The 24,323-nt window shown below is 43.6% G+C and overlaps 1 protein-coding gene across 1 annotated transcript in view; it reads right to left on the bottom strand.

Moving 5' to 3' along the window:
• Nucleotides 1-2,224: 2,224 nt before the first annotated feature.
• KCNK1 (potassium two pore domain channel subfamily K member 1) overlaps nucleotides 2,225-24,323 on the bottom strand; it is a 66,517-nt gene continuing 44,418 nt past the window's right edge. Inside the window, exons 2-3 of the mRNA XM_069571567.1 lie at nucleotides 7,299-7,694; nucleotides 2,225-3,116 (exon numbers count right to left, since the gene is read on the bottom strand). Coding sequence (XP_069427668.1) covers nucleotides 2,857-3,116; nucleotides 7,299-7,694 — 656 coding nt within the window. The 3' untranslated portion in view covers nucleotides 2,225-2,856. The remainder of the gene's footprint in view (nucleotides 3,117-7,298; nucleotides 7,695-24,323) is intronic.

Raw genomic sequence — 24,323 nt, 5'->3', positions numbered from 1 at the left:
CTGCCAGGACTTCAGTCCTTCAGTTTATACTCTTTCATGCTTTGATTCTTTTCTTTTTTTCAGAATCCACCTTCTTTGACCTTCGACTTCACAGTGGCTCATCTCCAACCAGAAGGTTCCAATGATAGTTCTGACGGAGCCTCTCTGCCCAGCCTCCCACTTCCTTACCCCATGCCCAGGGGATCGTGCTTCTGTTCTCCAGGACACAGCTTCCCCCTCCCTCAGAAGCCCAGTCAGTGCATCGTCTGTCCCCCGGCCAGTGACAGAAATAAAGTCTGGGGAATGCACTTCCCCTTACATTTCATATCTGACAGGGAGGCAAAACCTGTTCCATTTTAAACCTTATGTTTCACATTAAAAACAATAAAAACAGGAAGCCTCTCTAGTGGTCCAGTGGTTAAGAGCCCACCGTGCAATGCAGGCGACGTGGATTCAATCCCCAGTTAGGCAACTAAGATCCCCCATGCAAGGAAGCAACTAAGCCCATGCCCCACAACTCCTGAGCTCATGAGCCACAACTAGAGTCTGCACTGCAAACAAGATCCCACTTGATGTAGCCAAGATCCTGTGTGCTGCAGCTAAGACGTGACACAGCCAGAAAAATAAATACTGCCTGTTAGTCGCTCAGCTGTGTTCGACTCTGAGACTCCACGAACTGTAGACTGCTGGGCTCCTCTGTCCATGGAATTCTCCATGGAAGAATACTGGAGTGTGTTGCCATGCCCTTCTCCAGGGATCTTCCTGACCTAGGGATCGAACCCAGGTCTCCCGCATTGCAGGCAGATTCTTTACAATCTGAGCCACCAGGGGAGCAACAGATACTAAAAAACAAAACAATGTGAAGGGTATTAAGGCCCAGTAAGTATATTCTTTGCAGATTCACAGAAGCTTTCAAAGTGAAGTATTATACTGCTTATTGACACCCTGACTCAGAACTTTCCCTTCAGGCTCTTGTGTTTTATATTTTGCACTCCCCTCTCAGATTAGAGTCAAGCAGTGGTGGCCCATCAGTTTCCTGCTTGGACCAAAATGTAATGACATTCCGTGGGTATAATCTACCTTTTTTTCCAATTTTATTCTTCAGCATCTTTGCACGGTACCAAGCATTCTGATCCCATGAACTTCTCAAATTCAGGCCTGCCCATGAAGTATGTATCCTCTCAGGTGTCTCTAGTTCCTCCCTTTACCAATTACCCACCCAGTGTGAGCAGTCTCCCACTGTGGAGACAGCCAGGAACATAGGCAAAATATGCTAACAGGCAGCACAACCCAGGTCAGAGGGACAGGAGGACATGTTTTGAATTAAACACTAGAAAGGATCCACTGAGGACCGCTCCCCATCACAGGAGCTGGGGTCCCAGGCGCTACAGAGGGGATGTCATTCCTTCCTGTGGTTTTGTTGCTCTCAGACGGGATTTTATACTATAAAGAAGGCCCGTGTTCTAAGTCAGGGGATACGATGTTTGATGGCTAAGGAGGCAGTAGAGAGGTTGCCAAAGTGGCCCCAAGGCAAGGATGCTCTGCTCAGTTGTTCACCTGCAGGATGCTGAATTTTACCAACACTTCAAGTACCACCTCCTGGGCAGCTCCAACAGGAGACAGGACTTGGTTAGCGGGTCACTGAACATTCATTATCATACAAGGCCTAATTTTCTCTTCTAAAATTCCTAGCAGGGTCTTCCCTAGTGGTCCAGTGGTTAAGACACCATGCTTTCACTGCAGGGGGCATGAGTTCCGTCCCAGGTAAGGGAACTAACATGCCTGCATGCCTCAGCCAAAAGATGAGGAAAAAAAATCCCAATAGCGTCCTGCATTTGGACTGTGTACAGTATTTGAATGCTGCCTTTATGGTTTCTACACAGGAGTGCATACATATTATCTATGTGGGGGGAACCTTTTCTTGATATATTAAAGCGTAAGACTGCAACCAGCTACAATTTTACTTATTTCAGCTTATAAACTAAAAAAACCTCTCAGACTAATCTGACAGAATATGTTCATTTGGGGCTTCTGTGTTTGGGTCCTATGCTTTAGTATTAGCTGACTGTAAATCATCACGTACTTTCAAAATAAAGTATCCTAACTTTTTAACAAAATCATATGCTTCATTACCTGTTTACCTGCAGAGAAATGTTTACAAACATTGTAGACATTTGAGATCATGCTATTCCAAGTGAGCAGAAATATTTATTGTAACAGAACACTAAAGTAATTCACGCATCAATGTGTTAATCCACTCATTTTATTGCAGCAACTTCTGATTCTTCAGTATAAAGAGAAATCAAAAGGGAAAATCTCTACAATCTTGGGTTAAGAAGTATACCAGGAACTGGTGACCTAAACCGTATGTACAGAATATAAACATATTTATATCTGTATGTACACTTCATGGTTATCTAGTCATTATAAATAGTAGGTTTAACTTAAGAGTCTACAAAAATAATGATTTTCAGATGGGTACATGCAAAACCAGCACACATAAACTTATTTATAAAACACATCTCTATGCCTTTTTTTGCTCTAAATATAAATGTCACTATTTAACTATCAGCTAAACAATTCAAATGCAAATCCCAAAGTTCCCAATGAAAAGTATAAAATCTGTTTCTATCCACAACGGCAACCTGCTTCAAGTATTCTTCTTCTACTATTAGTAAAGTCGAGATAATTTTGTCACAGATGAATTACAGGTACAGATGCCATTTTCTCATATTTTAGACAGTCTTCTGGAATAAAAGCTTCTTTTGTTCCATTTTACAAAAAGTACTGCTTTTACATCCTCATCAAAATGAACAAGCGAAGCTTCCTCGCACCGCCCTGAGCCTGTGCCCTGGCACGGTCCAGCAAAGCCCTATTCTAGTGGTCTGCGGCGCCATCGGCCAAGGCGGGCGGCTGGGGGGACACAAAGGGCTCGTTCTGCTTCTGGTCCTCCTTCACCCCAGCCGCTTGGTCCATGATGGAGGAGAAGGACAGCTGGTCGTGTTCTATGATGTGCATTTGATCCTCTTCCTTGTCCTTCTTCACGTAGAACATTTTTCTGAACTTCTTCAGTTCGTGGAGCTCACAGAAGGTTTCCAGAACCACCAACATGGCGATAAGACCAAGGAGCAGGTAACCTGTGTGAGAGAAGTGACAGTGACTCAGTGAGATCCAGTCATGACACAACCTTTCTGCTGATGAGTCAAGCCATTGCCTCCTCTGATTTCTGGGCATGTTTTGAATTCCATGGCTCAGAGGGATGATCCAGAGGAAAATGAAGATGGACTTAACCTTCTAGACCTAAAGAGACATATCTCCAAAGACGACATACAGAGAGCCAACAGGCACATGAAAAGATTACAATGAGGTACCACCTCACACCAGTCAGAATCATCATCATTAAGACGTCTGCAGATAACAAATGCTGGAGAGGGTGAGGGGAAAAGGCAACCCTCCTACATTGTTTGAGAACATGTAAATTGGTACAACTGGAAAACGGTATGAGGGTTCCTCAAATAACTAAAAACAGAGCTACCATATAACCCTGCAATCCCACTCTTGGGCTTATAGTCTAGAGAAAACTATAATTTGAAAAGTTGCATGCGCTCCAGTGTTCATAGCAGCACTGTTCACAATAGCCACGACATGGAAACAAGCTAAATGTTCATCAGCAGATGAATGGGTAAAGCAGATGTGATACATACACACAATGGGATACCACTCAGCCATCAAAAAGAATGAAACTCTCATCTGCAGTTCCACAGATCCATTTCACAGATGGACCTAGAGATTATCACGCAAACTGAAGTAAATCAGAACAAGGAAGACAAATACCGTATATCGCTTATACATGGAATCTAAAATAGGGCACAAATGAATTTATCTGCAAAACAGACAGACCCATAATAGAGAACAGACTTGTTGCCAAGGGGCGGGGAGGGGGGGGTGGGGAGGTTGGGGAAGGGGGGTTGGGGGAGGGATGGATTGGGAGTTTGGGATTCGCAGATGCAAACTAGTATATACAACAAGGTCCTACTGTACAGCACAGGGAACTATATTCAATATCCTGTGATAAACCACAATAGAAATGAATGTGTGTATGTGTGTGTATACACACGTATATATGTAGGTGGTGCTAGTGGTAAAGAACCCGCCTACCAATGCAGGAGATGTAAGTTCGATCCCTGGGTTGGGAAGATACCCTGGAGGAGGGAAAGGCAACTTACGCCAGTATTCTTGCCTGGGAAATCCCATGCACAGAGGAGCCTAGCAGGCTACAATCAATAGGATCATAAAGAATCTAACACTACTGAAGTGACTTAGCACATACGTGCATGTATGTAAAAGATCACTTTGCTGTGTGTGTGTGTGTGTGTGTGTGTGTGTGTTTTAAGGATTTCTACATAGGGGATGTACTGGGTGGAACAAATAAATGTTCCAAAGGTATGTTAGTTTGTGGATAGGCTAGAATTCCACAGCTTTTGTCTGAAATCCCATGGATATTTTTGTCAGCACTGAAGAGTTTGACTAAATAATGAATAAAGGAAAAGGAGATTTGTGGATTAGTTCAGCTAACAATGTCACTGCTATTTCTAATATGCTATGTTATTATTAAAGCCTAAGAAACCTGCCACTTTGCATCCATGAATGACTTCCTTGTTCCTATTTTGCTACCAATTCTGGCTTCCCAAGTTCATTTATTTTCTGAAAATCTTCAAACATTTTACCACTGGGACATGAAATTGGGACTTCTGTTATTCTTAGAGTTTTCACTTTCACTTTTTTGTTGCTGTCTCTGATGAATTTTTTTTTCTGAAAACTGATTTTAAACATGTTGGAACCAACTTAAAATTACTATTTTCCCAGACTTCCCTGGTGGTCCAGTGGTTAAGAATCTGCCTTCCAATGCAGATGGACTTAAATTGGGCCTTTCACTCTGATCATGCCTCTTCTACGGAATGAGGAGTCTGCAGGGCCAGTGGGGCTTGCTCTCTGGGACCCCATGCCAACCCCCACCCCAGATTATGTTCCATGTATTTAAAACTTGGAAATTCTCTGTACAATGTCCCCACCTCATAGGGGTGATGGTACCTGCAAGGGTCTCTATCCTGGGTCCACCATCCCAAAAGGGCATTGCATCACTGGTGTGCTCCCCTACATGCACCCAGGCCCAGGGGCAAATGTTTGTAAGAGGACATTGATGGAACATGGCCGTATTACCGAGGCAGTGTGTCCACACATCCATGTAAGGGCCTTGTAGGGCTGAGTGGAACGAAAGGTGGGAAGAGAAAGGTGCAGGATGGGGCCAGTTTTTCCCGCCCCATCATCTAGCCCAGGACACCGAGCATCCTCAGGACCAGCCTGGTCTTCAGATCACTGTGAAGGTATATGTGGTGATGCAGAAGGAGAAAATGTGTTTTAGGTAAGTTTATGTGCTGTATGCGCATGCTCAGTTGTGTCTGACTCTTTGAGACCCCATGGACTGCAGTCCACTAGGCTCCTCTGTCCATGGAAATCTCCAGGTAATGGTACTGGACTGGGTTGCCATTCACTTTTCCCGGGGATCTTCTCAACCCAGGAATCAAACCCAGGTCTCATACACTAGGCAGACTGTATCATTTGAGCCATCAAGAAAGCCTCAAGTCATAAAAAAACTAAATTCACATAAGGAGGTAACATTTTACCCTAATGCAAGACAAGAAAGACTTGCATTAGGTAATTCTGATGACACCGTAAACTCATGATGCCATTCGGAAAACACTAGGTCAACTCGATCTGTGAGTCGTCAAAGGGCATGTTCACTTTGGGTCAGCTGGTCCACTTCTTGGAAAGATAATAAACTAGAAAAACGAGTTAAACACATGAAAGTATTTACTGCAGTGTAATTTACAATGCCTCCTAATATTTAGATCGGAAGCAATCTGAATATTTGGCAACAGAAGTAGGACTAGATGATAGTATGGATGCGTGCACGCCAAGTTGCTTCAGTCGTATCCGACTCTGTGTGACCCCCTGGACTGCAGCCTGCCAGGGTCCTCTGTCCGTGAAATTCTCCAGGCAGAATACTGGAGTGATGCCCTCCTCTAGGCTATCTTCCTGACCCAGGGATCAAATCCACGTCTCTTACGTTTCCTACACTGGCACGAAGATTCTTTACCACTAGCACCACCTGGGAAGCCCCAGATGATGGTACAGTCACCTGGTAAAATAATATGTGGATAGTAAAGATAAATATGGTAACTAGAAGAAATTCGAAATCACCCTGGTAACCATTCGGTAAATATTTATTGAACTTGCATGGTAGCCAGGCATTACTGAAAGCACTGGGCACTTATGAGTGAAGGCTGTGTCCTGAGTGAGCATGGTTTAATGGAAATGCTAAAAATACACGTAGTTCAACTACACATTTTGTTGTCATTAAGACCACAGGATGGGGCCAGGACAGAACATCTGACTGCCTGCGTTATGTACTCTGATTTCCTAGAAGACATGGCCACGAGCGGAGTCTTGAAAAATACTTAGGAAGGCAGAAATGGAAACTGTATGTACAGTATGATGTAATTTTATGCATTGTGAAAACACAGGAAAGGAACACACAAAAATAAATATTTTTCTATGAATGGATTTATAAGTTTCCCATGGTATTATATTGAAGTTAAAAAAATTGCTTCAAAATTTAATGTCACTGGACATCTGAATTTCAATGCCTATTTTCCACGTATAAAATTCTTTTTTCTTTTTCATTTTCACCAAGAACTTCATTGAACAATGAATTCACTGTTTTGTTCCTACAAATATAAAAATTCTGAAAGCAGCAAACGTATTCTAACTTCAAAAAAGAACCAGATGGGCGAACGAGATAAGCAACTTCTTTACGATTTTCCTGGTTAATGAAAGAACGTAATGGTTTGTTAACAGGCTATCCTAGCTCTGGTGTCCTTGAGCTTAAAATATTTAATAAAGTAGAGCAACTTTGTTAAAAAGTTCAGCAGCAACTTACTTTGTGTGGTGCATTCTTACTTGTGTGCTTAGGTGCAGTACTCTACTGTCACTTAAAATGACTATTACATTACTAGTAAGAAACTGATCAGTACTTTTCTGTGCCTGGGAAAAGTAACTCTCAATAATAACAAGACGTTTTCATACAGAATTTTGAAGGAAATCATGATGAAACCAAAGTTATGGGAAGGCGGCAAAATGGAAAATTCACCCATGGAAAGCAGTCAGGGCTCTGACAAGTGACTCTCATCACTGAGTGGGTGAGGCAAAGCGTGGAAGTACAGAGCCCTGGGACAGAGTCCGTGAACTTGGATACTCACATGTGATCCCGATCTTGTAGAGCTCTCTGAATTTTTGATTGTAGCCCTCCCCAGGAACATAATCTCCGAGGCCAATGGTGCTCAGGGAGATGAAACAAAAGTAAAAGGACTCCAGGAAGTTCCAGTCTTCTTCCAGGACAGAGAACACCGCGGCCGGGATGAAGAAGAAGCAGGACACAGTGACCACACCGAGGAGGACCGCGTGGACGATGGCCACTGCCTGCTTGGAGAAACCCCAGCGGACATGGAAGTAGAGGACTGGCCTGCGGGTGACATGGATGGTGACACGCTGGACCACTGCCGTCAGGAACAGAAGGGTGAAAGGTATGCCGATGACGGAGTAGATGATGCAGAAGGCCTTGCCCCCATCGGACAGGGGCACGGTGTGGCCGTAACCTGCAAGGAGAGGAGGTAGAAAACACCTTCGTAAATAGCACACACCTGGGATTCCCTGGCAGTCCAGTGGTTAAGACATCAAGCTTCCACTGCAGGGGGCAAGGGTTCGATCCCTGGTTGGGGAACCAAGACCTCGCATGCTCCACGGCATGGCCAAAAATAGAAAAACAAAACACATGCCTCTCGTTCACTCCTCTGCCCCTCACACCCAAGAGAAAAGCCAGATCAAATTCAGATTGGTGCTTCAAAGGCTCTATCCTGTTGGGACTTCTCTGAAAGTCCAGTGGTAAAGAATGCACGTTCCAATGCAGGGGACCAATCCCTGCACCAGTAACTAAGATTCCACATGCCGTGAGGCAACTAAACCTGTGTGCCTCAACTAGAGAAGTCTGTGCACACAATGAACATCCAGCACAGCCCCAAACAACAAGCAAACACAAAGGTGCTATCCTGTCACTGCAGTATAATTCAACAGTGGGTGCCATACATTTGATCTGGATCAAATCTTCCCAGCTCTTCCTGACGCATCAAGCCTTGTTTTGAGTTCACTGCTAGGCTGAAGCAGAAGCTCTGTGTGTGAAGGAGCTAACTCCTCCCTGTCTTGGGCCATCAGGGAAAATTCATGACAGGGGTACCTACTTTGCCAGGAGGATGTTCCCCTCCCCAGCCTGCTCCCCCTCCATTCCCCCACCCGAGGAGCCTCATTAGGATCCAAAGCCAGTACACATTTGCTTCCAAAACACTAGTACCAGGCAGACGAGGGGACAGTGGGAAGACAGGGAAGACTCGAGGAGAATACAGACATGGAAAAAGAGAAAGACAGGACTTCCCTGGTGGTCCAGTGGTTAAGAATCCCCCTGCCAATGCAGAGGACACAACTCTGCTCCCTGGTCAAAGATGCCATACGCTGTGGAGCAGCTAAACCTGTGGGCCACAACTACTGAGCTCGTGCCCTAGAGCCCAAGAGCCACAACTCCTGAGCCCCCGTGCTCCAAGTACTAAAGCCAACGCATGCTACGGCCCGTGCTCCACAGCAAGAGAGGGCACCACAATGAGAAGCCCTGCACCGCAACTCGAGAGTAGCCCCACCCACCAAGGCTAGAGAAAGCCCGGGTGCAACAAAGACCCAGCGCAGCCATAAATAAACAATACTTTTAAAAAAGAAAGAGAAAGAGGAAGATAAATGAACATCAAAGGATGCTGGGTCACAGGGCTGAGCACTTCTTCCCAAATATTTCGTTCAATTATCTGGTTAAATGGCACATTTAGAAACTGTACTGTGTCTCCCCCTTGTCATTTCTGTAGGTTCTAAGATGCCATAGATTCCCCAAAACCCACATATTAGGACCAGTGGTCACAACATAGTTCTCTTTTATTTTCTACTAGAATTGAGACATTCCCAAATCAAGCCAGTCAAGAGACGCTTCATCTGATAAACGCTAGCAAAAGAGAAGCCAGTGGGCTGTTTTTAAAATCTCACAAGGCCCTCATCCTGAAAGGACTAACATGTCTGACAAGTCAGTTCGGGAAAAAGCCAACTAAATGCATTTTCTTTTTTGTGAAATAGGCTTCTGGGCAAAAAACAAAAACAAAACGCCACTCATGGGGTTATAACTGAAAAGTGGTTTTCAAATCTGAATTCTAAAATACATCCTGCTTAGAGAGGAACTCATAAAAACCTTCAGCTTCAGACCTCCTGGTTGTCTGCTTTCTATCAATTTCCAGGTGAGGCCCTGGTCTATGTGGCCCCTAAGAGATTGCTCTGGTTATTCCCATGCATGACCTCAGCACAATAGTCAGTGTGGTTAATCCTAGAAGGTTATGGATGAATAGGGAGTCTGAGGAACTACTGAATTTGCATCAGTTTGAACATCTCTACCACCGTTGTGGCAGAAAGTGAAGAGGAACTAAACAGCCTCTTGATGAAAGTGAAAGACAAGAGTGAAAATGCTGGCTTAAAACTCAGCATTCAAAATACTACGATCATGGCATCTGGTCCCATCACTTTATGGCAAATAGATGGGGAAACAATGGAAACAGTGAGAGACTATTTTCTTAGGCTCCAAAATCACTGCAGATGGTGACTGCAGCCATGACATTAAAAGATGCTTGCTCCTTTTGCAAGAAAACCTATGACAAACTTAGACAGCATTTTAAAAAGCAGAGATATTACTTTGCTGACAAAGGTCCATATAGTCAAAACTATGGTTTTTCCAGCAGTCATGTATGGATGTGAGAGTTGGACCATAATGAAAGCTGACCGTTGAAGAACTGATGCTCTCAAAGAAAGGCAATGCCAAAGAATGCGCAAAATACCACACAATTGCACTCATCTCACATGCTAGGACAGTAATGCTCAAAATTTTCCAAGCCAGGCTTCAACAATATGTGAACCGTGAACTTCCTGATGTTCAAGCTGGTTTTAGAAAAGGCAGAGGAACCAGAGATCAAATTGCCAACATCCACTGGATCATGGAAAAAGCAAGAGAGTTCCAGAAAAACATCTATTTCTGCTTTATTGACTATGCCAAAGCCTTTGAATGTGGGGATCACAATAAACTGTGGAAAATTCTGAGAGAGATGGGAATACCAGACCACCTGACCTGCCTCTTGAGAAATCTGTATGCAGGTCACGAAGCCACAGTTAGAACTGAACATGGAACAACAGACTGGTTCCAAATAGGAAATGGAGTACGTCAAGGCTGTATATTGTCACCCTGCTTATTTAACTTCTATGCAGAGTACATCATGAGAAACGCTGGACTGGAAGAAACACAAGCTGGAATCAAGATTGCCGGGAGAAACATCAATAACCTGAGATATGCAGATGACACCACCCTTATGGCAGAAAGTGAAGAGGAACTAAAAAGCCTCCTGATGAAAGTGATAGAGGAGAGTGAAAAAGTTGGCTTAAAGCTCAACATTCAGAAAACAAAGATCATGGCATCTGGTCCCATCACTTCATGGGAAATAGATGGGGACACAGTGGAAACAGTGTCAGACTTTATTTTTTGGGGCTCCAAAATCACTGCAGATGGTGACTGCAGCCATGAAATTAAAAAACACTTACTCCTTGGAAGAAAAGTTATGACCAACCTAGACAGCATATTCAAAAGCAGAGACATTACTTTGCCAACAAAGGTTCGTCTAGTCAAGGCTATGGTTTTTCCAGTGGTCATGTATTGATGTGAGAGTTGGACTGTGAAGAAGGCTGAGTGCCAAAGAATTGATGCCTTTGAACTGTGGTGTTGGAGAAGACTCTTGAGAGTCCCTTGGACTGCAAGGAGATCCAACCAGTCCATTCTGAAGGAGATCAACCTTGGGATTTCTTTGGAAGGAATGATGCTAAAGCTGAAGCTCCAATACTTTGGCCACCTCATGCGAAGAGTTGACTCATTGGAAAAGACTCTGATGCTGGGAGGGATTGGGGGCAGGAGGGGAAGGCGACGACAGAGGATGAGATGGCTGGATGGCATCACTGACTCGATGGACGTGAGTCTGAGTGAACTCCGGGAGTTGGTGATGGACAGGGAGGCCTGGCGTGCTGCAATTCATGAGGTCGCAAACAGTCAGACACAACTGAGCGACTGAACTGAACTGAACTGAACTGATAATTGATTTGCTTCACTATATAGCAGAAACTAACATTGTATAATAAATCAACTATATGCCAATAATTTTTTTAATTAAAAAAAAAGGAAAAACAGGGTTCTGGAATGAAATTCCGATGTCTAGGTTTCCTGTTATGATTCTGTACCTGTAGGGGAGGGTAGGATGTAGGGGTAAAATTGATGACAGTTTCCCAGACTAGCTTCTGTCACTTTATTTATTTATTTTAATTGGAGACTAATTACTTTACAATATTGTGTGTTTTTTTGCCATACATTGACGTGAATCAGCCATGGGTGTACATGTGTTCCCCATCATGAACCCCCCTTCCCACCTCCCTCCCCACCCCATCCCTCTGGGTCATCCCAGTGCACCAGCCCTGAGCACCCTTCTCATGCATCGAACCTGGACTGGTGATCTATTTCTCATGTGATAATATACATGTTTCAGTGCTATTCTCTCAAATCATCCCACCCTCTCCTTCTCCCACATAGTCCAAAAGTCTATTCTTTACATCTGTGTCTCTCTTGGTGTCTCGCATATAGGGTCATTGTTATCATGTTTCTAAATTCCATATATATGCGTTAGTACACTGTACTGTTTTTCTTTCTGACTTACTTCACTCTGTATAATAGGCTCCAGTTTCATCCACCTCATTAGAACTGATTCAAATGCATTCTTTTTTTTTATACTTGAGTAATATTCCATTGTGTATATGTACCACAGCTTTCTTATCCATTCATCTGCTGATGGACATCTAGGTTGCTTCCATGTCCTGGCTATTATAAACAGTGCTGCGATGAACACTGGGGTATACGTGTCTCTTTCAATTCTGGTTTCCTCAGTGTGTATGCCCAGCAAAGGGATTGCTGGGTCGTATGGCAGTTCTATTTCCAGTTTTTTAAGGAATCTCCACACTGTTCTCCGTAGTGGCAGTACTAGCTTGCATTTCCACCAACAGTGTAAGAGAGTTCCCTTTTCTCCATACCCTCTCCAGCATTTATTGCTTGTAGACTTTTGGATAGCAGCCATTCTGACCGGCGTGAGATGGTACCTCATTGTGGTTTTGATTTGCATTTCTCTGATAATGAGTGATGTTGAGCATTTTTTCATGTGTTTGTTAGCCATCTCTATGTCTTCTTTGGAGAAATGTCCGTTTAGTTCTTTGACTCATTTTTTGATTGGGTCATTTATTTTTCTGGAATTGAGCTGCAGGAGTTGCCTGTATATTTTTTAGATTAATTCTTTGTCAGTTGCTTCATTTGCTATTATTTTCTCCCATTCTGAAGGCTGTCTTTTCACCTTGCTTATAATTTCCTTTGTTGTGCAAAAGCTTTTAAGTTTAATTAGGTCCCACTTGTTTATTTTTACTTTTACTTCCATTATTCTGGGAGGTGGGTCATAGAGGATCCTGCTATGATTTACATCAGAGAGTGTTTTGCCTATGTTCTCCTCTAGGGGTTTTATAGTGTCTGGTCTTATGTTTAGATGTTTAATCCATTTTGAGTTTGTTTTTGTGTATGGTGTTATAAAGTGTTCTAGTTTCATTCTTTTACAAGTGGTTGACCAGTTTTCCCAGCACCACTTGTTAAAGAGATTGTCTTTTCTCCACTGTATATTCTTGCCTCCTTTGTCAAAGGTAAGGTGTCCATAGGTGCGTGGACTTATCTCTGGGCTTTCTATTGGCGTCTGTCACTTTCACTAGAATAGCCCTGACAGGAGGCTAGCTACCATCCAGTCTGGGCCCCACTGTGCTGGAGAGAGGGCCTGCTGGCTGTTCTTGTGTTTACACCCTCCTGAATCAGGGCTCTCTGTGGGCTCCTATTTTGTTCACTACAGCAAGTCACAAATGTGTAATTTTGCCACGTGTATCTGATACTTTTGAGAGAAGTAATGCTCACCATTAACCTGCCCAAATGAAAAATAGCCTTAGGACTTTCCTCTCAATCCAGTTTAGGACTCCCAAGTTCTCACTGCCCTGGGCCAGGCTTCAACTCCCACAAGCCATGCGGCGTGGCCAAAAAAAAAAAAAAAAAACCTGTCATTTAGTCACATTATTTACTATGATACAACATATTCATTTCCCATTAAGTTAGCTTGACACATGCTTAAAAAAAAAGAAAACTACACAAGAAGAATATCCACCTCTGAAGTCAGCCCCGGTAGAGAGACTGAAGTGGGTCTCAATGTTTCCTAAAAAGACTTTCATTTGCAATCCTGGACTTTAGCTTATTCACATCTCTTTTTCCCACTAGACTGTGAGCCGCCTGAGCTCACTGGGTTTTTTCCCCAGTGATTCTGTGGACCTGAACATGAGATGAGACTCTGAAAGGAAGGGGACAGACAAAGGACTGTGTGACCCACACACAAAGATGGCAGGGGAGTGCAGAGCCATCGGTGACGCTAGAGTCAAGAGGCAGGTCAGCACATAAACCATCAAGCCACATGAGCCCCAGATTCTTGAATTCAACTTAGAAGCCATATGGGTGAACCATTATGATAAATGGTCATCAATGAAGAATAGGACATGAAACCATGAAATCATAACTTTTTGTGGCACTAACAGTGATATAAACACAGAATAAGGTCCAATAGAACTCCTATATTCCTGCTTAATTGCTAAAACTTTTTTTTTTTTTTTTCACTTTCCAGCCTGTGGCATCTTAGCTCCCGAACCAGAATCAGACCCACAACCTCTGTATCAGAAGGTGGATTTTTAACCCCTGGGCCACCAGGAAGTCCCTTAACTGTTAGATGTGGGTAACTCCACCTGGCATTCTGTCTGCAAATAAACACACAATGGCAGAGGCACTGGTCGAATGAGACAGGCTGTCCACTGGCCCAGAGCATGAGTTCGGTTCCTAAGAGGCTAATATAAATGTCAGCTGAACATTTCAATCAAAATTGTACATTGTAAAAAGCACACTAGGAAACTTTAAAGAATACCAATGAAGCCAAGGTCTTTTCAACCACCTACCGTCTCTTCAGCTCTAGGTCTCCAGAGGATTATTATTATGAGTTTGCAGCCAACAGTTCCTGAAATTGTTCTAAGCCTTTAGCTTCATAGATATAGACTTCCAGAAAAACAGTCTGAGCTGGTTTCTGTCATAAACAGTATATTGCATGTATGGTTGTTCTATTGTCTTCTTTCTGATGACTGCTTCAACAAGCAATTTTTCACTGTTTACTACCCGCTTATTGACCATTTGTTCTGAATTGTCCAATCAAAAATGTTCAATTTTCCAATTTAAATTTTTTATTGAGCCACCTGGCCAACTTAGGGATTCCTATTATGAATGCTTTCTTTTCTAAGCATTAACAACTGTCAGTCAATCCTAAAGGAAATCAACTCTGAACATTCACTGGAAGGAGTGAGGCTTGAAGCTTGTACTTTGGCCACCTGATGTGAGGAGCTGACTCACTGGAAAAGTCCCTGATGCTGGGAAAAATTGAGGGTAGGAGGACAAAGGGGTGACAGAGGAGGAGATGGTTGGATGGCATCACCATCCATGAACATGAGTTTGAGCAAACTCTGGGAGATAGTGAAGGACAGGGAAGACTGGTGTGCTGCAATCCGTGGGGTTGCAAAGAGTCAGACACGCCTGAAACTAACACAGCAACACAGCAAATCAACTACATGCTGATGAAATTTTAAAACATATAAAAATAAGCATGTGCTTATTCATTTTACCCTCACACTAGTAATATGGGAGCTGCTTAGATAGAATATGGATTCTATCTAAGATGCCAACCATTTCATTTCTTTTCCCTTGTACTGCTTATTTTAATTTTTAAATTTCTTGAATGGTCTTTTTAGCTCTAAAGTTCACATTACAATGATCTTTTCCGTATTCCCTTTTTCGTATTTTCAGATTTGTTCCTCAATCTATTTTTAAGACACAGATCCTTATAACGTCTTCTCCCACATGCCTCTGCACATCCTCCCCAGCCAAGATCACCTTATGAAGCCCTGCTTCATGAAAATGAATTTCTCAGAGGAATAAATACGCTGCAGACACTTTTGCAACTGTTCCTCCTCCTTTCCACTATTCTCGCTGAGTTGGTGGATACCCGGCTGTAGCCTAGCTTCTGCCCCACCTGGCGCTCAGCTTGAGCCTTACTTGGTCAAGATGCTAGCAGGTCTGCTCCACTGGTCAGCCATCGTTCGGTAAACTTGCAGGAACACGTTAAATACATGCTATAGTAGTGCTGCCCAGGAAACAGTGGCCAAGGGCAATTTTTTCACTAACCATCAGAGCTCTACCTGTTTCCTGTGAAAAAGCATCAGGTCATAATCTCTCTACATGTTTCCCAACACCAGCTTGCTCAAGTGGCCATCCACTGAACACTGTCACTCCATGCCCTTGTTAGGTTACCAGAGGCAGAAGAAGGGAGCACATGGCCCATTATCCGATATGAGATCATCACCAGACTGGTCTGGGTTTTTAGTATGGCTTTCCCAGAATTCCAAGCAGCTCCCTGTACTGTGGGTTCTGATAGGAGGGAGCAGACAAGGCAGGGGAAACAGGCTTAGGACTGGCTAGTCAACATACTTTCAGGGGGCCCAGCTGTCTGGCGTCCAGCTCTTAAGTAATCCTCTGGCACTAGGGCAGAGGGACAGGATCTCAGAGCAACAGCCTGATAAAAGAGGTTCTGGATTGGCTAGTTGGAATTTGAAAGCACGCTAACAGGTCGGCCTTTTACCATCTAGGAATTGGCTAAGCCTGAGAGGGGCAGTTTCTGCAGGGTCAGCAAGGCCCCAAGATACCGGAGCAGCACAATAAAAGGACACTTCCTGCAGGAGGAGAACAAAACCAGAGCTTAGCTCTAGGAAAGCATGCCCATTGGGCTAACTTACAAGCAGTAGTAAGTTTGAACTTATTCTAGCAACCAAACCAGGAAGAATCTAGATGAGCTTGGGAATCTGTAGAAAGAGTCAGGGAATACACACAATTACAGAATCTTTAAAATGCCCTCATTTTTGTTCCTCGTTAACTCTTATCTCCCCTCTAGTCCTGGGAAGAGTGTTCCAAAGAGAAAATGAATGTAAAACATTTGGGATGTTCTGACCCAGGCATTTGCTTTACAAGCATCATCTTCTTTCATCTTTATATCAGATTTTGAGATAAGCACGTAAGTTTCTATTTTACCTAGGGCTTCCCTGGTGGATTATATGGTACAGAATCCGCCTACAGTGCAGGAGACCCAGGTCAGGAAGATCCCTAGGTCAGGAAGATCTCCTGGAGATGGGAATGGCTACCCATTCCAGTATGTTTGCCTGGAGAATTCCATGGACAGAGACACCTAGAGAGTTATACTCCATGGGGTCGCAAAGAGTCAGACACGACTGAGTGACTAATACTTTTCTAACAGAAAAAGAAACTCTGAGATTAAATTGTTTACCAAAGTCCTAACAGTAAGTGCAAAAGGGAGGCAGGATTTGAACTATGTGTTTACTGATCTTTTATTTATTTATTTCAATTATTTACTTGTTTATTTGTTTACTGATCTTTTATTTATTTATTTCAATTATTTACTTGTTTATTTTTGGCTACACTGAGTCTTTGTTGCTGCATGAGGGCCTTCTCCAGTTGTGGCAAGCAGGGGCTCCTCTCTAGCATGTGCTCAGGCTTCTCATTGTGGAGGCTTCTTTTTGGAGGCGCACAAGCTCTGGGGGACTGGGTTTCCATAGTTGTGGCACATGAGTTTAGTTGCCCCTTGGCATGTGGAATCTTCCTACACCAGGGAATCAACGTGTGTCCCCTTCACTGGAAGGTGGCTTCTTAACCACTAGACCACAAGGGAAGTCCCTAGTTAGTCTTGTTTATTATTGTTAGTTTCCTCTCTCCCTCATTTTGACCATGTCTTAGAAATTAGTGACAACGAGACAATAAGATGAAGAAAAACCAAAGAAAGCATCAGAACAAGAGTCTGGTTCTTCCAAAAGTTCTAATATGTTAAAGAAGGCTTTCGGATCTGTTCACCAAAGCATTGATTTTTCCACCTGCCACTTCCTTCACGTGTGCCTTCAGGTTTGACATAATTATCTTGCGGCCATCACTTCCCTGAGGTTTAAAATTCTTAGACTGTAAAGGCTTCCCAGTCATGTGCCTTTACAACAGGGTTTGAAAATCTGTGCTGTAGGCATTTCCCCCGGGCATGGATGCTGTGCAGACATCCAGATTTCAGTTTCTTTTACCCACAGGGCAAGTGGGTACCTTGCCCTGTGGAAGGCAGGCTCAAAAGGTAACGGAAGAAGTGCTGGATGACAAGGAGACAACACACCCATTTACCTGGCTCTGAATTTCCAACCCCTATCCCTCCAGGTAATCAGCACTGGTCTTACTTGATCCCAAGCTTGACTCCAGACTGTGGCTCAGACAGTAAAGAATCTGCCTGCAATCGGGAGACCTGGGTTTGAAGCCTGAGTTGGGAAGATCCCGTGGAGAAGGAAATGGCTACCTACTTCAATACTCTTGCCTGGAGAATTCCATGGACAGAGGAGCCTGGCAGGCCCCAGTCCATGGGGTTGCAAAGAGTCGGACACAACTGAGTCACTTTCACTTTGACTCCAGACTATCAGTGGTTCTAAACTGTTGTATGGTATAAAGGTGTGGGAGCTGTGGGCACCTGCTGGACTAAACCACTCCTCCCTTTGAAAAAAGTGTGAAAGTGTTAATTCCTAAGTCATGTCCAACTGCTTGCGACCCCACGGACTGTAGCTCACTAGACTCCTCTGTCCATGGAATTCGCCAGGCAAAAATACTGGACAGGGTAACCATTCTCTTCTTCAGGGGATCCCCAGGGACCAAGCCAGGGTCTCCTGCATTGCAGGCAGATTCTTTATCATCTGAGCTACCAGTGAAGAACTAAAAAGTGTTAATCACTCAGTCGTATCCAACTAAGCAGTGATGTCCTAAGGTTTTATGTAAGGAAAACACAGGTGTCCACTTCCCCTTAATAGGAAAATCTCTGTACTTTTGAAAGGCAGAGGTTCCTGGGACAAAGTTCTTTTTCTCTTCCATCAGACTTTAAAGACTTAGAGGCTCTCGAACATTGAGAACACAGGGAGGAAGGTGCAAACAAAAAAGTCCTTTACAGTATCACACATGTAAACTAAAGGCCATGGTTTTTTCAGTAGTCATGTATAGATGTGAGAGCTGGATCATAAAGAAAGCTGAGCGCCGAAGAATTGATGCTTTGGAACTGTGGTGTTCATGAAGAAGACTCTTGAGAGTCCCTTGGACAGCAAGGAGATCAAACCAGTCAATCCTAAAGGAAATCAGTCCTGAATATTCATTGGAAGGACTGATGCTGAAGCTTAAACTCCAATACTTTGACCACCTGATGCAAAGAACTGACTCATTGGAAAAGACCCTGATGCTGGGAATAATTGAAGGCAGGAGGAGAAGGGGATGACAGAGGATGAGATGGCTGGGTGGCATGACCGACTCAATGGATATGAGTTTGAGGAAGTTCTGGGAGTTGGTGATGGACAGGGAAGTCTGGCGTGCTGCAGACCATGGGGTCGCAAAGAGTAGGACTGACTGAGCGACGGAACTGAACTGAAACTAAAGGTGAGGCTTAGGGGAATGGGCCAAGGAATATGATGTCCTAAAGTTGAATCCTGGCTCTACTTAAAAAAAAAAAAGAATATTGGAGTTTAGTATTAATTTTATTTGTACCCTATGTTTTGCACCTTATGCAGAATCCAATCATAAAAGAAACTGGACAAATACACCATTTAATAGTTGGGCTTCCCAGGTGGCTCAGATCGTGAAGAATCCACCTGCAACGCAGGAGACGCAGGTTACTCCCTGGGTCAGAAGATCCCCTGGAGAAGGAAATGGCAACCCACTTCAATTATTCTTGCCTGGGAAATCCCGTGGACAGAGGAGCCTAGCAGGTTAGTCTACAGGGTCACAAGGAGTCGAACCATGTCATATTTAAGTTAAGCTAAGTAAGCTGGGTAAATTATTTTAATATAGTTAAATTTCCTGAGATTTTCTTTGAGTCACAATAAAAATATCTTTTCTACACTGTGAAATTCTTGTTGGCTTTGCTTCTTACTGGTTGTTTGGGCCTGCAAAACTGTATGCCTTCATTTCTTCATTTGTCAAATATGAATAACACTTCCTACCTCCAGCAGGTGTTGTGAGGGTTACATGAAAGTACAGTTGCCGGTATATAAGAAGCAGAGAGAGTAAACTCTCCTATGCATGTTGAAGGAACTAGCTGAATTATCTTGTCAATGTGTACACTGTTCCAGACTGGCCACCAGGCATCCTAGCTAGAAGATGAGTATTCTCTCCTCTGTCTTCTGCACACATTTTAATCTTCCCTCTATCCTTCAAGGTAGCTTCCAAACTGGTGGTTAAAGCAGTTCCGGGTAACATCCAAAGACCTAACAAGAGCACTCAGGGAACAAACTGATACACAGGAACTTTGTGGCCTCTCTGTGGTTGGGGAGAACACTGATTACCCCAATACCAACAGAAAAATCCAAAGGGCCCCTCACAATTTCTCAGTCCCTTCATTGTAGAGATCCAATAAGGTGGCCACTCACAACAGTTGCATTCCTATGGGTAGATATTACCGGATTTCCATGATTAAAATTATGTGATTCACAACAGCCAGGACATGGAAGCAACCTAAATGTCTATCAGCAGAGAGATGGATAAAGAGGGATGGTACATATATATAATGGAATCCTATTTAGCCATTAAAAGGAATGAAACTGGGTCATTTGTAGAGTCGTGGATGGACCTAGAAACTGTCCTACAGAGTAAAGTAAGTCAAAAAAACAAATATTATATATTAATGTATATGTATGGAATCTAGAAAACGGTATTGTTGCTTAAGTCACCAAGTCGTGTCCAACTCTTTTGTGACCCCATGGACTGTAGCCCACCAGGCTCCTCTGTCTATGGAATTTTCCAGGTAAGAATACTAGAGTGGATTGCCATTGCTTTCTCCAGGGGATCTTCCTGACCTACATCTCCAGCACCATGCGCAGATTCTTTACTGTCTGAACCACCAGGGAAACCCAAAATATGGTATCAGTTCAGTTCAGTTCAGTCGCTCAGTCGTGTCCGACTCTTTGTGACCCCATGAATTGCAGCACGCCAGGCCTCCCTGTCCATCACCAACTTCCGGAGTTCACTCAGACTCACATCCATTGAGTCGGTGATGCCATCCAGCCATCTCATCCTCTGTCGTCCCCTTCTCCTCCTGCCCTCAATCCCTCCCAGCATCAGAGTCTTTTCCAATGAGTCAACTCTTCGCATGAGGTGGCCAAAGTACTGGAGTTTCAACTTTAGCATCATTCTTTCCAAAGAAATCCCAGGGTTGATCTCCTTCAGAATGGACTGTTTGGATCTCCTTGCAGTCCAAGGGACTCTCAAGAGTCTTCTCCAACACCACAGTTCAAAAGCATCAATAGTTCGGCACTCAGCCTTCTTCACAGTCTAACTCTCACATCCATACATGATCACTAGAAAAACTATAGCCTTGACTAGATAGACCTTTGTTGGCAAAGTAATGTCTCTGCTTTTGAATATGCTGTCTAGGTTGGTCATAACTTTTCTTCCAAGGAGTAACGTCTTTTAATGTCATGGCTGCAGTCACCATCTGCAGTGATTTTGGAGCCCAAAAAAATAAAGTCTGACACTGTTTCCACTGTTTCCCATCTATTTCCCATGAAGTGATGGGACCGGATGCCATGATCTTTGTTTTCTGAATGTTGAGCTTTAAGCCAACTTTTTCGCTCTCCTCTTTCACTTTCATCAAGAGGCTTTTTAGTTCCTCTTCACTTTCTGCCATAAGGGTGGTGTCATCTGCATATCTGAGGTGATTGATATTTCTCCTGGCAATCTTGATTCCAGCTTGTGCTACATCCAGTCCAGCATTTCCCATGATGTACTCTGCATAGAAGTTAAATAAGCAGGGTGACAATATACAGCCTTGACGTACTCCTTTTCCTATTTGGAACCAGTCTATTGTTCCATGTCCAGTTCTAACTGTTGCTTCGTGATCTGCATACAGATTTCTCAAGAGGCAGGTCCGGTGGCCTGGTATTCCCATCTCTCTCAGAATTTTCCACAGTTTATTGTGATCCACACAGTCAAAGGCTTTGGCATAGTCAATAAAGCAGAAATAGATGTTTTTCTGGAACTCTCTTGCTTTTTCCATGATCCAGAGGATGATCTTATTTGCAAAGCAAAAATACAGACACAGACATAGAAGACAAACATATGGATACTAAGGGAGAAAGGGGGTGGGATTAATTGGGAGACTGGGGTTGATATATATATATATATATATATATATATATATATATACATAAACACACACTAAAGATACTACTCACGAAACAGATCACTAATGAGAACCTACTGTATAGCACTATGAACTCTTACTTCTCTGTAGTGACCAAAATGGGAAGGAAATCCAAAAAAGAGGGGGTATATGTATAGCTGATTCATTTTGCTGTACAGTAGAAACTAACACAACATTGTAAAGCATCTAATACATCCCAATAAAAATTAATTTAAAAGAAGGTTGGAGAGAACTGTAGGTCCCATAAAATTTCTCTACTAGGTGGTATATTACAATGAAACGAGGCACAAAATAGTCACACAATCTGTTACAAGCTTAGGGAAGTTTCAGTTCTCTTTCCTATAGGTACTGCGACAAGCAGTAAGGTTGAAAGGTTGCATGGAGGTAGATGCCACAGTTTTTTAGAAGCCAGATATCAAGCACCTTCTGGTCCAATCAGGTGACAGAATCCTTGAGCTGGAATGTCTCAGTGAAGGATATCCATTTGCTGGATTCACAAAAATGTTTATACCTCTTCATGCAAGAGCAGAAAAACATCTTGTCAATCTTCATAACTAGAATGAAGAACCATCCATCCTATCCCTGAAAATATATCTAGTCTCCCTTATGCTGACTGATGGACTCTAGTCTATATTTAGGCCCTTGCTGCTACCTCTTCAGGAGAATGAATTCCAAGCTGCTGCTGCTGCTAAGTGGCTTCAGTCATGTCCGACTCTGTGCGACTCCATTTCCGGCCTCCCACCAGGCTAGAGTCTTTCAAATGCTAACTTCTCCTGGAGTTGTTATTGCTGTTGTTCCGTTGCTAAAGCGGTGTCTGACCCTTTGTGACCCCATGGATTGAAGCATGACAGGTTCCTCTGTCCTTCACTATCTCCTAGAGTCTCCCCAAATTCATTCATGTCCACTGAGTTAATGATGCCATTCAACCATCTCATTCTCTGTTGTCCCCTTCTCCTTCAATCTTTCCCAGCATCAGGGTCTTTTCCAATGAGTTGGCTCTTAGCTTCAGGTGGCCAAAATACTGGCGCTTCAGGTTCAAAATCAGTCCTTCCAATGAATACTCAGGGTTGATTTTCTCCAGGATAGACTGATTTGATCTCCTTGCAGTCCGAGACTCTTCAAGAGTCTTCTCCAACACCACAATTTGAAAGCATCAATTCTTTGGTGCTCAGCCAAAGAATTCTTTATGGTCTGACTCTCATATCTGCACGTGACTACTGGAAAAACCATAGCTTTGATTACACGGACCTTTGTCAGCAAAGTGATGTCTTCACTTTTTAATATGCTATCTAGGTTTGTCAAAGTTTTCTTTAATTCCTAACCAGGGAACTTTATATGGTAACTCTGCCATTGGACTACAGATTAATTTATAGGAACACTACCACACCATGATGTGGGAATACAAAAACATCTTTTTACTCCTCTTAGGGTCTGACAACGTGACTGACTTTTCCTTCTAGGAAATTTCGCTTCTCTCAGCTCTGGGTCATGGCCCAGTGGGTGTGGGATCTGCCTCAGGAACTCTTCCACAGGGTGAGGCTCATCTTGCTGCTTTGGCTGCAGAGTAAAGCCACGTGTGATCACCAAGAACACGTGCCTTGGTTACTGGAAGCCACAGAGATTGGAGTCACATCACCACAACATTGCTTGGCCAAAATTTACTAACACAATATGCCCGGGAAAACTCAAAAGCAGGCGAGGGAGGCATGTGGGATGGAGGAGACAAGAATGGGAAGAGTCAGTGTGCTGACAGCTGGCTTGTGGGCACATGGAGGATGCATTATGCAACTCTAATTCTGTCAATAGTTGAAAATAACCTGGAACGAACACACTTAAAAGTTAGGGCTTTGACTTGTGGGTGTGAGAACTGTTTTCCAGCTACACAACATGAAGAAGGACATTCTAGATCTTTCTTTACTGCTTGAAATCCTGCTTTGGTATAGGACAGTGCAGGAAGTTAGCACATGAACCAGAAGATCAATTACGACACCAAGGTGTGGCACTCACAAACATTAAGATTCAGTCACATGTACTTTTTAAATTGCTAACAGATCTGTAACAGTTTCTTGGGCTTCCCAGGTGGTGCAGTGGTAAAGAATCTGCCCACAAGGCAGGAGATGAAGGTTCGATCCCTGGGTCGAGAAGGTCTCCTGGAGAAGAAAATGGCAACCCAGTCCAGTATTCTTGCCTGAAGAATCTCATGGACAAAGGAGCCTGGTGGGTTACACTCCATAGCTTTGCAAAGAGTCAGACACCACTTAGCAACTAAACAACAATTCCTTAATATCCTCAGATAAAGGGGTTGACACCTCCAATTGTTCTTCGAGAGCATAGAATCCCAGGCTGTAGGCAACTCAGATGTGCAGGGGCTGAAATGAGGAGGAGGGTTCAATTCCAGGGCTTCCTTAGGTGAGCTTCCAGGGGTCCATGTACATCCGCTGTCTGCTCCTACATGTGGGAACACAATTCCCAGGTCCATCTGCCAGGCTGAGGGTGGGGGTGGATCACAGCCCAGGGAGCACCTCCTGGTCCTGCCAACCTGTCACTAATGAGCAGTGTTCCGGAAAATGCTATTTCCTTGAGGCTGGAGGAAGTGCAGTCTGCTCCAACACACATGCTGGGCCTGACTTCATCATCCTGTGAGACTACCAGGGTGCGGGGAGGAGGCAGAACAGGGTCTTG

This window comes from Ovis canadensis, chromosome 25, assembly GCF_042477335.2.
Source record: "Ovis canadensis isolate MfBH-ARS-UI-01 breed Bighorn chromosome 25, ARS-UI_OviCan_v2, whole genome shotgun sequence".
NCBI lineage: Eukaryota > Metazoa > Chordata > Mammalia > Artiodactyla > Bovidae > Ovis > Ovis canadensis.
Note: the sequence above shows the minus strand (reverse complement) of the source record. Positions and strands in the feature narration are given on the sequence as shown.